Source organism: Bombina bombina, chromosome 2 (genome assembly GCF_027579735.1).
Source record: "Bombina bombina isolate aBomBom1 chromosome 2, aBomBom1.pri, whole genome shotgun sequence".
Classification (NCBI taxonomy): Eukaryota; Metazoa; Chordata; class Amphibia; order Anura; family Bombinatoridae; genus Bombina; species Bombina bombina.
This window is the reverse complement of record NC_069500.1, coordinates 760368307-760383182: the sequence shown is the minus strand read 5'-3', so window position 1 is coordinate 760383182 and position 14876 is coordinate 760368307. Positions and strand designations below refer to the sequence as shown.

The 14876-nt window shown below is 36.6% G+C and overlaps 1 protein-coding gene across 1 annotated transcript in view; it reads right to left on the bottom strand.

Annotated features, from left to right (window-relative positions):
• The window catches only part of KCNN1 (potassium calcium-activated channel subfamily N member 1), a 194765-nt gene extending 181192 nt beyond the window's left edge, over positions 1–13573 (bottom strand). The window contains exons 1-3 of the mRNA XM_053700682.1: positions 13178–13573; positions 11630–11725; positions 4216–4634 (exon numbers count right to left, since the gene is read on the bottom strand). Of these exons, the coding sequence (XP_053556657.1) occupies positions 4216–4634; positions 11630–11725; positions 13178–13549 (887 nt within the window). The 5' untranslated portion in view covers positions 13550–13573. The remainder of the gene's footprint in view (positions 1–4215; positions 4635–11629; positions 11726–13177) is intronic.
• Positions 13574–14876: the final 1303 nt, after the last annotated feature.

Sequence of the window (14876 nt, the reverse complement as noted above, 5' to 3'; positions counted from 1 at the left end):
CTCAATCCTATTGGATGATTGGATCAGCCAATAGGATTGAACTTCAATCCTATTGGCTGATTGCATCAGCCAATATGATTTTTTCTACTTTAATTCCGATTGGCTGATAGAATTCTATCAGCCAATCGGAATTGAAGGGACGCCATCTTGGATGACGTCATTTAAAGGAACCGTCATTTAGTAAGAAGACTTCGTTGGAAGAGGATGCTCCGCGTCGGATGTCTTGAAGATGGACCTGCTCCGTGCCGGATGGATGAAGATAGAAGATGCTGTCTGGATGAAGACTTCTGCCCGTCTGGAGGACCACTTCGCCCGGCTTGGATGAAGACTTCTCCCGGCTTCGTTGAGGACTTCGGCCCGGTTGGATGAAGACTTCTCCCGGTAAGGTGATCTTCAAGGGGTTAGTGTTAGGTTTTTTTAAGGGGGTATTGGGTGGGTTTTAGAGTAGGGTTGGTTGTGTGTGTGGTGGGTTTTAATGTTGGGGGGGGATTTGTAATTTCTTTTACAGGTAAAAGTGGTGATTACTTTGGGGCAATGCCCCGCAAAAGGCCCTTTTAAGGGCTATTTGTAATTTAGTGTAGGGTAGGGCTTTTTTTATTTTGGGGGGGCTTTTTTATTTTGTTAGAGGGATTAGATTAGGTGTAATTAGTTTTAAAATCTTGTAATTTGTTTATTATTTTCTGTAATTTAGTGTTTTGTTTTTTTTGTACTTTAGCTAATTTTATTTATTTGTATTTAATTTAGGGAATTAATTTAATTATAGCGTAGTGTTAGGTGTTAGTGTAATTTAGGTTAGGTTTTATTTTACAGATAAATGTGTCTTTATTTTAACTAGGTAGTTATTAAATAGTTAATAACTATTTAATAACTATTCTACCTAGTTAAAATAAATACAAACTTGCCTGTAAAATAAAAATAAACCCTAAGCTAGATACAATGTAACTATTAGTTATATTGTAGCTATCTTAGGGTTTACTTTATAGGTAAGTATTTAGTTTTAAATAGGAATTATTTAGTTAATTATAGTAATTTTATTTAGATTTATTTAAATTATATTTAAGTTAGGGGGTGTTAGGGTTAGGGTTAGACTTAGGTTTAGGGGTTAATAAATTTAGAATAGTGGCGGCGACGTTGGGGGCGGCAGATTAGGGGTTAATAAATGTAGGTAGGTGGCGGCGATGTTAGGGACGGCAGATTAGGGGTTAATATTTAACTAATGTTTGCGGTGGTTTAGGGGTTAATAGGTTTATTATAGTGGCGGCGACGTTGGGGGCGGCAGAGTAGTGGTTAAGAAGTGTAGGTAGGTTGCCGCGACATTGGGGAATGCAGATTAGGGGTTAATAAATATAATGTAGGTGTCGGCGATGTTGGGAGCAGCAGATTAGGGGTTAATAATATAATGTAGGTTGCGGCGATGTCGGGGGCAGCAGATTAAGGGTTAATAAGTGTAAGATTAGGGGTGTTTAGACTCGGGGTTCATGTTAGGGTGTTAGGTGTAGACATAACTTTTATTTCCCTATAGGAATCAATGGGGCTGCGTTAAGGAGTTTTACGCTGCTTTTTTGCAGTTGTTAGACTTTTTTTCAGCCGGCTCTCCCCGTTGATCCCTATGGGGAATCGTGCACGAGCACGTTACACCAGCTCACCGCTAACGTAAGCAGCGCTGGTATTGGAGTGCGGTAATGAGCAAAATTTTGCTCAACGCTCACTTTTTGTCTGGTTTGTAAAAACCCGTAATACCAGCGCTGTCTGTAAGTGAGTGGTGAGCATAAACTGCTCGTTAGCACCGCACAGTCTCTAATGCAAAACTCGTAATCTAGGTGTTAGTTTGTGTATTTCATTTGAACAGAAAGTTTTTAAGTGCTACATGTAAATTTTGTTAAATATAACTAAGTTTTTCTAATGTAATATAAAGGGACACCAATTACCAATCTGTGAGAAATATTTTGCTTCTTGACGACTGGCCTAGTTTCCATTGAGGTGGTAAAGTTTGGAAAATGGTGGTAACATAAAAAAATCTCCATAGACTTTGATGGAGATAAATGTTTCCATCATCAGTTTCCACAATTTACCACCTCAATGGAAACTATGCCCCATTTAATTCTCAAGCCAGACCTCAGAGAAAAAAGAACTTGGTGATACATGCAATCTAAGTTAATCTAGTTAAGCTTGCTAAATGCCTTTTTTGTGTCTGCCAAAATGATTGAAGCTGTATTCCAGTGCAACCCTAAATTACTAATGTACATTGTGCAAAACATGCAGACACTGGCCTAGTTTCCATTGAGGTGGTAATGTTTGGAACTGGTTATAAAAAAAAAATTTCTGTAAAAAAGGGCTTGCTTCCATTGAGGTAGTAAATTGTGGAAACTGATGACAAAAATATTTATCTTCATTAAAGTCTATGGAGAATTCTTATGTTACCACCAGTTTCCAAACTTTACCACCTCAATGGAAACTAGGCCAAAGTCTATGGAGAATTTTTATTTTACCACAAGTTTGCAAACATTACCACCGTGACCTCAATGGAAACTAGGCCACTAGGAAACTGAAGTTAGACAATTGGGTTACCACCTTTGGCCTAGTTTTCATTGAGGTGGTTATTTGTGGAAACTGATGATAAAAACATTTATCTCTATCAAAGTCTATGGAGATTTTTTATGTTACCACCAGTTTTCACAACTTTATCACCTCGATGGAAACTAGGCCTAAAGATGATACTTCCTTTTTAAGATTTCTATCAAGACAAGGCCTAGTTTCCATTGAGGTGGTAAAGCTTGCAAACTTGTGTTAACATAAAAATTCTACATAGACTTTAATGGAGATAAATGTTTTTACCACCAGTTTTCAAACTTTACCACCTCAATGGAAAGTAGCCCTAATACATTTCAATTATAATGGGCTAGTTTCCATTGAGATGGTAAAGTTTGAAGCTGGTGGTAACATAAACATTCTCCATAGACTTTAATGGAGATAAAAAAAAATGTAGCACTAGTTTCCAAACCTTACCACCTCAATGGAAACTAGGCCAATGTTTCCTTAGTTAATACTTATTTTTTCTTACAATCTACACTTACAAAACCTTAAAATTATAGGTGAACATATGTAATGAAAAGTATGTATAAATAAATGTTCCCTATTGTGGTTGGTATTCACTGTAACATTCATGGCGACATTAAGACTCAAGAACAATTTTTCTTTTGTGTTTACTCTGGCTGGTATTTTATTTTTTTAAGCAAAAGGTATCAGTCCTAATATTGGTGTATAGCTCAAATATTGTGCATTTTACAAAGAGTGCAAGAATATACATAATCAGTTTATAGTACTTTTTAAAAAGAACCTAGTTTGATGAAGGGGTAACAAGTGCCTCTATAAATGCTATTCTGGGTAATGCTCTAAATCTAAGTTCTGCAAATCAGTACATGGATGAGTCATATTTGTACAGGAAATTGTAGGTGCTTTTGATTCTTCACCACTAAATGACAGGGTCATATATTGGCAAAAGCATTCTTTCTCTTCTGTTACTAAAAAAGGAAAACCAGAACGGCAAGACAGAAGTTGTCAGTGAAAAAGTAATAAAGAACATGGCATAATCAAGGCACTTGACTTAAAGGGATACTAAACCCAGATTGTTTTGATTCAGATAGAGCAGGCAATTTTAAGCAACTTTCTAATTTACTCCTATTATCAATTTTTCTTTGTTCTCTTGCTATCTTTATTTGAAAAGCAGGAATATAAAGTTTAGGAGTCATCTCATTTTTGGTTCAGCACCCTGGATAGCACTTGCTAATTGGTGGCTACATTTAGCGACCAATAAGCAACCATAACAAAGGTTCTGAACCAAAACGGGCTGGCTCCTGAGCTTTACATTCCTGCTTTTAAAAAAAAATAAAGATAGCAAGAAAACGAAGAATAATTGATAATAGGAGTAAATGAGAAAGTTGCCTAAAATCGCATGCTCTATCTGAATCATAAACGAAAGAAATTTGGGTTTTGTATCCCTTTAACGAAGTGTACTAATGGTGTAATTTTTCTTGATCTAGTAGCCACTACACCTGTAGTAACTACTCTCATGCTTAAGAGTTTAGTAACTCATTAACAAGCCCTCTGGAAGGAAAAGGGTTAAGACTTTATAAACTTAAAGTATTTGGCATTATCATGCATCTCCAAACACATGCGCTGCACTGAGGAACCCAAATATGGAAAAAGTTTACCTACCTCTCACATACTCGGACAGTCCAAGCTGCAATAATCCAGGACGAGATGCTGAACACTAGGAGCACAGTGCCAGGGCAAATGGTCATTAATGTCTTCATAACAAATCTTGTGTTGAAATTTATCTTGTTGAGGGCACCAATGCTCCGGGAAGAGGCATCAGTAAAGAGCTTGCTGTGGAGGAGCATTACACGTCCTATCAGGTAGAGCCTCAAGAACATTGGAATTGATAAGATGATGTCTATGTCAGCATTGGCCACAGAGGTGGTATAATAAAATGCCAGGCGAGCTGTCCAGGTGAAGGAATACTGCCCAGGGATAGGGTGGATGGCACACACTGTCAGCTCCAAAGTGATGAAAAATATCCTTTCATAGGTCATGGCTATTCTCCAATCATCTGCTCCATTGTCCACCATAAAAAGCTAAAGAAATGAGAGAGGGAGGGAGTTTAACTCTGCAAAACCTAATAAAAAAATCCAGAAAAAGTACAAGGTCTTTTACAGAATGTACAAATGAAAAGTGGTAAATTGAATACTCAAATGTTTTTATTTACAAGAAGGGCATACATACCAATACACTACTCAACAGACTACAAGCTGTATTCATGGTTACATATATATTTTTAAATATACTGTAGGCAATGTAAATCACATGAGAAGACTGAGCAAGAGTGTATTTAAGCATATTTTAAGATTTCCTGTTGTGGCATTCACCCTGTTCAGTAACCCATTATCATCCACTAGACTAAATATGGAAAAACATTTAAAAAGTTTATATATATTATAAAAAACAAAAAAACTATATACTGGGTACTGTCAGTACCTAAGATGGTGACACCATTAGGAAGGGGAAGGGTTAGAGAGCTGTTTGGGAGGGATCAGGGAGGTGGTAGGGTAATGGGGATCCTACACTGCAGAAAAATAAATAAAATATAATTAATTTATTTATTTAAAAAGAAAAAAAAAATCCAACTTCATACTGGCAGACTGTATGTCAGTACTTAAGATGGTGGTAAGGATTGTGGGTGTGGGAGGGGAGAGAGAGCTGTTTGTGAGGGATCAGGGGGGTTGGAAGTGTCAGGTGGGAGGGTAATCCATGTACTAAAATACTATTACCCTTACCAGCTAACTAATTAAACCCTTTACTGCGGGGAATTTCAGACGTCTGGTGCACAGCTACAATTAGTCTTCTTCTAATTCCTAAAAACTAATTGTTAAGCCAAGCATGTCTGCTATTTCTGAACAAAGGGGACCCCAGAAAACCTTTTACAACCATTTGTTTTGTGATTGCAGAAGTTTTGTGTAAATAATTTCAGTGAGAAACCCAAAGTATGTGACAAAGTTAACAATTTTTTAAATATGATTGTATATGGCGGCGAAACAGTGGCATGAAATATACCAAAATGGGACTAGATCAATACCATGGGTTGTCTACTAAAAAAAAATATATAATTTTTTTTGATAGGTAAATAAAAAAAACAAGACTATTTCTGTTTAAATGGAGTTATAGCAAAAATGCTAAAAAATCTTCTGTATTTTGGGCAAGTTTTTCTCGGAAAAGGAAAGAGGAGTTAAAGGTATATGGTATATGGCAACGTATCTGACTACAAAGGGCTATAATATATATATTAACCTGGTGAAGATATTTGGGAATTCTTCACATCTATTTTTGAGTTTGCCGCCTCCTATTGGATTTATCAAATCCTATGGACTCATGAACTTATTATTATAAATAATAATCTTTTATACTACTGTATTTATTATCGCATTTTATTTAAATTTTAAATAATATTTTGTACTTTTGTCCTTTTATTTCTTTGGGGGCCATATATAATATTATTATTATTATTTAAGTGTACTTTAATTACATACAGTATAATATATTGTGCGTGTAGTGTGATAGCGCCTAAAAACATTTTCTTGCTTTTATATATATATAGAATATATTTCTAAATAATAATTTATAATATTTAATAATGTGTTTTAATGAGTATTTACTATAAATATTTAACATTCCAATGTTCTTCACATACAGGACAATGTTATTTTTATTTGAAATACATATTTCTATAGATATATATTTTACATTAACATTAATTCATATAGAACAAAGACATAGGAATGTAAAATATGAATAATGTAAATAATTTATTTGATATATATATATATATATATATATATATATATATATATATATATATATATATTACAGTATCTATAATAATTTTTTAATAATCACTATTATTTTTTAATATTTCTATAAACGCTCCTTAAAGGGACACTGAACACAAATTGTTTCTTTTGTGATTCAGATAGAACATTCAATTTTAAGCAACTTTCTAATTTACTCCTATTATCATTTTTTCTTAGTTCTTTTGCTATCTTTAATTGAAAAAGAAGGCATCTAAGCTTTTTTCTTAGTTCTGAACTTTGGACAGCACTTTTTTATTGGTGGATGCATTTATCCACCAATCAGCAAGGACAACCCAGGTTGTTCACCAAAAATGGGCCGCCATCTAAACTTACATTCTTGCATTTAAAATAAAGATACCAAGAGAATAAAGAAAATTTGATAATAGGAGTAAATTAGAAAGTTGCTTAAAATGTCATGCTCTATCTGAATCATGAAAGAAAAAATGTGGGTTCAGTGTCCCTTTAAGATAACTTATTTTTCATGTACGCTAACCCGACACTGCATTAGTCCTAAATCATGAAACCCGAAGTGCATTACGCATATTTTACATTCCTATGTTCACATAGAATTTTATAGATATATAGATAGAGTTATATAGTTATATACAGATATTTATAGAAATATGTATTTAAAATAAAAATAAAATTGTCCTGTATGTGAAGAACATTGGAATGCGAAATATTAATAACTCCTGTCGGGTTGGCGAGCGAGCGAACAGTGTTAAGTTTTATCTTCTGCGCTCTCCATTAAAGGGACAGTAAAAACCTACCAAATAATGTTATATAATTCTGCACAGTCGAGAATTATATAACATTAGCTTAGCACAAGCTTTCTAAAGCAAAGCACTGCAAAGATATTTTACTATTGAGCAGGTCTGTTTTTTCTAAGCTCATCGCGGGCACGCTGTCTAATCACAGCGAGCCCGATCGCACCATTAAACTGAAAGTAGCTCGCTCCCACTACTGGACCAGAGCGGGAGCGAGCTACATTCAGTTTAATGGCGTGATCGAGCGTGCTGTGACTAGACAGCGTTTCCCCGCGATGTGCTTAGGAAAAAACAAGAAACCCAAAATTTTTTTCATTATTCGGATAGAAAATACAATTTAAAAAAAGTTTCCAATTTATGCTTTGTTCTCATGTTATTATTTGTTTAAGAGATACCTAGGTAGGTAGCGTGCACATGTCTGAAGCACCACATGACAGGAAATTGTGCTGCTAAAACATGTGCGCACTCCTGAGCTATCTGAATCATGAAATAAAATGTTGGGGTTTTATGTCCCTTTAAAAGCAGGGAAGATCCCTTTGCGAGACACACTGTACTGTGTAAATACTGCATTTATAGAATTCCCACCGGGGGTTTTGTACTACTGGAGAGATTTCCTAGAGAATCATCTCACAAACCCAGAGAGTTTTAGAGAATTGGGCCCTAAATTCCACTCATAATACAGTCTCCGGGGGCTAGGAGTTGCTAGTGTCCAGAGCTAGCTAACTTTATTGAACCTAGACAAGTAAAACAGACAAGAGGGAGCTATGAGACTCCATTCCACTGTAAAGTGACACAGAAAGGAAGGAGCTATTTGATATGTAGTGGTTTACTACCACTGCAGGGTGATACACTGATACAGAGGTGACAGTAACTGATGCTCAGAGAGACGTTCCCTGCTCCTGTTTACAGTTTGGACAGGACTGTGACAGCTGGGAAGGCTACTGGAGGAGTGATGCCCAAGATCAAATGACAAGGTCATGCAGGGCCATGGATAAGATTCCTGTATTTCATGCACCTTTCATGTATGTGTCACCTTTCATTATGTGAGACCCATGTTAGCTTTCTTCAGCTAACACTTAATCCTGCTGTTGACTCATCTGATGCTACAAGGGACTCATTTTATATTTTAAATAATTACTATTTTCATTATTTACTTAAAGGGACACTAAACTTCAAAATTTTCTTTCATGATTCAAGTAGAGAACATAATTTTAAAAACATTCCAATTTACTTCTATTATCTAATTTGCTTCATTCTTTAGATATCCTTTGTTGAATAAATAGCAATGCACATGGTTGAGCCAATCGCATGAGGCATCTATGTGTAGCAACCAATCAGCAGATACTAATCCTATTTAGATATGCGTTTCAGCAAAGTATATCAAGAGAATGAAGCAAATTAGATAATAGAAGTAAATTAGAAAGTTGTTTAAAATGACATGCTCTTTCTATATCATAAAAGAAAAAAAAATGGGTTTCATGTTCCTTTAATATGTTAGTCTCTCCTTTAAGTCCATTCTTTAAATAATAATCAGGTACTATGGCCATATACCCATATTGGAGCATTTGAAGGGACAGCAAACATCTTGAGATTTTTATATAAATTGTATAATTATGCATAATGAAAGAACTGTGCAATATATGTTAGGCCAATGCAGACTTAAAGAACAAATTGGCTCTTACAAAAAAGGCAAATGTTGGGTGGAGTTTGGCTTTTGAAACAAAACTGCAGTTAAAAGGATTTTTTTTTTTTTTTTTTTAAATGTTAAGTCTTGACTGATATGTTATGCTATATCAACAGAACAGAAATGTTTTGTAAATACAAGATGTATACTGTCCCTTTAATTTAGCACTTGTGGTTTTAAAGTTGGTCAAATAAATAAAGTGTTGCATTTTTATTATTTACTGTAACTTCTCTGTGCCAGTTAAAGTGATGGTACATTCACCTCACTAACTTTGGAACCTCTAGTAATGTTAAGTATATTGATGTGCTTATTTTATTTCCACTCTAATTCAACTTCGATAAAGCACAGGTTTTGTGAGGCGCAGTTGACTGCTTCAATTCAGCCTCTGTCACAGATATTCTGTGATTTGACTGACAGCTCTTTCAGCCAATCGGAGCCTCACCATGCACCCTATGTAATTTACTGAAAGCACACTCCCGTGCTTGTAACTACAATCAGACTGAACCTTGAAGTGCAACTGCGCACACGCAGCTCGCTACGCTATTTGCGCAGCTGAAAACATTTAGAGTGGAAATAAAATAAGCACATCGATATGCTTAACATTACTAGAAGTTTCAATATTTTAAAAGTTAGTGAGTTGAATTTACCATCACTTTAAGTTAAAAAATAGGTTAAGGTGACAAGATTTTTAAAATTATATCCGGGGAAAATTTTTTTTATTATTGGCAAATGGTTAAAAACTATTTTATTAGCATATTTTTCTCAAATTATATATGCAGTGTATTTGGTATGTGCTTATGGAGTGATTGTATGATATATACATTATTTCTCACATTTTGTCCAAGTTCAACTGTACATTTTTTTTTAAAAATAAATGAAAAAATACATAAATTTACTAAAACAAAATTAACCCCTTACATTGACCCTGACAGAGACTGTTATATCACCCAGATGTGAAGTTTTATTCAGTTTCCCTTAGTGTGAAGCAATGTGATGTGTCTCTGACTTTCAAGTAAATCTGCTCCATGCAATTTCATCTCTATAAAATTACAGTCTATGAAATGTATTATATTATAGTAATTATTGCTATTATTATCAGTTTTTGTAGAGTGCCAACAGATTCCACAGCGCTAAATAGTTGAGAGGTTTTATCACACATTATTTTGCAGCAAAAAGTTTGTTTTCTTATTGATAAATTCTACAACAGGAATAGAATATACCCTATGTTGGCACTAAGAGACTAAAGAGATGGTACTGAGTAAGTCTCACACTACAAGACACTTATATCTGCCTCTTTTCCTGGCCACATGCAATATTGCCAACAAGATTTGTTCATGTGGTTATAGAATATAATTGGCGTTTAGTGTACCAGTTAAAGCCTCTGTGATTACTGACAGAGTGAGCTTGATGGCACACAAAAGCAACAATACACTGACAGATGAGTAGCATCCCCACTTACCCAGCCTGCTGGTTTGCAGAGTGTATGTGTGAGGAAAAAACTGCAACATCCAGGTGCGTACTTGAAACGCTATGATTGGATTAACACAGAAGAAACCGACAGTAAACCACAGAATTGGGCGGGGAAGATCGGCACAAGGTACATTGCGTCTGGGCTGGCTCTAAATCTTATAGCCTCTGGCTAGAGCTATTGCATGAGACAACAAAGAAGGGAGAATAGAACTGTCTTCCTGGGGACATAATTTGCCCGGGGACAGTCTCCTCAATCCGGGGACTGTCCCCGGAAATTGGGGATATCTGGTCACCCTAAAATAGGGCCCCATTTATCACACTAGGCCAATGGCAAGCATGCAGAGGCTGTAAACCCGCCAGGCAAACGTGTCCGGGTGATTCTAATCTGCCAGCTGAGAGCTGGCGTACAGATTAGGAAGCAGCGGTCTCATGACCTTTGCTTCTTACCTCTTGGCTGCAGGCTCACTTATGTTAGGTTGCACCAAAGGAGCTCAAAAGCTGCATACGTAGCTTGATAAATGGAGCCCATAGTTTGGAGGCAATAAGCCAATGCATTAGACAGGAGTAGTTCATTTTCAATAAATCCCTGGTATCTATAAGGCTTCAGGTTTTCTGTGTAAATGATGTGCCCTGCATAAAACAGGCTTCTGTATATAAACACTTAAACACACAGAGCACACACCAACACAAACATACACACATACACGCACACTCACATATATGTACCACACATACACATGCACTCACACATATATAGACACATACCCACGTATGCACACACACTCACGCACATATATGTACACATGCACTCACAATATATGTACACACATACCCGCGTATGCACACACACTCACATATATGTACACACGCACTCACACATATATGTACACACATACCTGCGTATGCACACACTCACACATATCTATGTACACACGCACTCACACATATATGTTCACACATAACCGCGTATGCACACACACTCACATATATGTACACGCATGCACACACACTCACACATATATGTACACACATATCCGCACATACACTCACACATATATATGTACACACGCATGCACACGCACTCACACATATATGTACACACATATCCGCACATACACTCACACATATATATGTACACACGCATGCACACGCACTCACACATATATGTACACACATATCCGCGTATGCACACACACACTCACGCACATATATGTACACACACATGCACTCACAATATATGTACACACATACCCACATATGCACACACACTCACATAGGTACACACACAAATTCATTGAGGATACCTGGATCTCTCTGGCGTGGTACATAATGATGAGTCCAAGCAGGATAGCAGTTGAGAGACTAATAAGGCATTTCAGTGCAAATGAGTAAGAGGATTCCTATAAGAGAATCAGAAAAAATGTCAGAGTAAAACCTGGCATTAAAGCTCTTTGTACTGTATTATATGTTACTCTTTTAACCTCAGGTCGAATTATAAAAGCTATATATCCAAATGAAGCTGTATACCCCATTCTCAACCATTAACTCAAGTGTAAAATTCAAGTTGTTTTACACATTCGCCTATTTTTTGTTTGTTTAGTGCTCTGTATGCCCCCTTTTCCTAGGACTCTGATCCATAAAGCTTCCCCTATAATAGTTATATTGTTCTATATTGCCTATGCTGTATGTTCCTTTTTACAGTATGGCCTCCTACTAGGTCAATCTATTGCTTTCTGTATTCCTCCATCCAAATACTCCTGCTGTTCCATATAATACATTAATATAACATTTGATGTAACATTTCCCTATTGTGCCATATCATTTGCCTCAATATAATCCTTTAATATATTTCTTAGTACTTTTCCAGTGTAGTCATTCTTATAAATCTGCCCAGAGCTTTATATAACTTTTTATATCCATTCAGTTCTTTGTTTAAGTGATTTGAGCTCTACAAATATAACTACAACTAGTGCTCCAGGCCGGATTGGCCTACCAGGATATTTCCCGATGGGCTGCAGCAGCTGCGGCTTGAAACCTACAATTTAAAGGGGTGATTAAAGGGACAATCTAGTCAAAATTAAACGTTTATGATTCAGATAGGGAGTACAATTTTGAACAACTTTCCAATTTACTTTTACCATCAAATTTGCTTTGTTCCCTTGGTGGTATTTTTTAAAAGCTAAACCTACTGTAGGTAGGCTCAAACTGATTTCTAAAACCGTTGAAGTTAGCTCAGAGCATTTTAAACGTTTTTCACAGTTAGACAGTAATAGTTCATGTGTGTCATATAGATAGCATTGTGCTCACTCCCGTGGAGTTATTTAGGAGTCTGCACTGATTGGCTAAACTGCATGTCTGTCAAAAGCACTGAGATAAGGGGCAGTCTGCAGATGCTTAGATAAAAGGTAATCACAGAGGTATTACGTGCATTAATATAACTGTTGGTTATGCAAAACTGGGGAACAATAAAAATTCTGGGGTTGACTATCCATTTAATGAATGCAATTAGGTTGTAGGGTACCTTTATAACAACAATCTGGCACTTTTTTAAATACAAACTAATATAATATAATTCTAATATAAAATATTTACGGAAGGAGAATCCCATTAATGGCCTTTGATAAAAATTGAGTGTATGCATTATACTGAGTCAACGTAAAATATGTCTGGTCTCCAAATTTTCTAGGGCTGCTTTTTATTCACAGTCTGGCCCTGTTAGTGCTCCACATAAACCAGTAACTTCTGCTTTACAATATAATCCCTCACTATAAATTTAGTGTTTTATATAACTGACTACATATTTTTCTATTACTCCTTGTTAATATTATGCTTTTCCTCAGCCTCCTGATTACCTTGGTGTAGACCCCCCAGGATAACTCTGTTTCTGTGACCATGACGACAATACCAAACATGCCGAATATGAGGGCGTAATCACTGAGTCTTTTCCTCTTCTCGAACAGGGCCCGGCGATGACCAAGCTTATATCCCACGTTCTGTCTGTTCTTCTGACCTCGTGCACCAACCTGTACACTCTCCTCCCCTCCCCTCAGGCTACGATGTGATGCTTTGGTGGGGTCGTTCTTGGCGACCACCACTTCCAGTCCCGGGCTGTGTAGTGTCTGCAGAGGCTGTGTCTCAGGGTCTGGATCGTGGAGGTTTCTCCGGGAGGAGCTCAAGCTGCTGAGGGGTCTCGGTATCCCCCCGTTGTACCTGCAGCTGTTCATGGCTATGTCCGAAATAGGGTTGGACTCTCTGAAGGACACCTCTGGACCACCATGACTGACGGGCTGTAGGTCAAAATTCCCCTAAGGATTACAAAAAAAAAAGTAATATATAAAGAATATATACAACGTGGTTGTACTACGCCATGTACATCTCATTTAAGTCTAACAACCAGGATATGGTCAAAAAATCTTGAGAACTATAAAAACTACAGAGCTAAAACCAGTAGTGCTTTAGGCATATGTTGATGTGTTTTGATACAAAAAAAGTGTCAACAACCATAATTTTGCAAGACAATTCCTTTTACACATTTTTTGCTGTACACAGGGCAGGGAGAGAGATAATGGTATATCAAATTAAAAACAATATTATTATTTCTCTGATCAGAAAGTACCTGTTATTGCAAAAGTGATTTGAAGGAAAGAAGCACAATGCCTGATAAGGAAAAACTTTCACAGCTCTATTAGTGGACCATGGCATAACCTCCCCCCCAAAAAAAAACAAAATCACAAAAATATTTTTTTTAAAGGGATACTAAAGCCAAATTTTCATGATTCAGATAGAGCATGCAATTTTAAGCAACTTTCTAATTTACTCCTATTATCAATGTTTCTTTGTTCTCTTGCTATCTTAATAAAAAAAAAAAAGGAGGAATGAAAGCTAAGTAGCCAACACATTTTTGATTCAGCATCCTGGATAGCGTTTGCTGATTGGTGGATACATTTAGCCACCAATCAGCAATAGCTACCCAGGTGCTGAACTGAAAATGGGCCTGCTCCAAAGCTTTCATTCCTGCTTTTTCAAATAAAGATACCAAGAGAACAAAGAAAAAACAGAATTTATGCTTACCTGATAAATTACTTTCTCTTGTGATGTATCGAGTCCACGGATTCATCCTTTACTTGTGGGATATTCTCCTTCCCAACAGGAAGTGGCAAAGAGAGCACACAGCAGAGCTGTCCATATAGCTCCCCCTCCAGCTCCACCCCCCCAGTCATTCGACCGAAGGTTAGGAAGAAAAAGGAGAAACCATAGGATTCAGTGGTGACTGTAGTTTAAACAAAAAAGCTACCTGACTTAATAGCCAGGGCGGGCCGTGGACTCGATACATCACAAGAGAAAGTAATTTATCAGGTAAGCATAAATTCTGTTTTCTCTTGTAAGATGTATCGAGTCCACGGATTCATCCTTTACTTGTGGGATACCAATACCAAAGCTTTAGGACACGGATGAAGGGAGGGAACAAGACAGGTACCTTAAACGGAAGGCACCACTGCTTGTAAAACCTCTCCCAAAAAAAGCCTCCGAAGAAGCAAAAGTATCGAATTT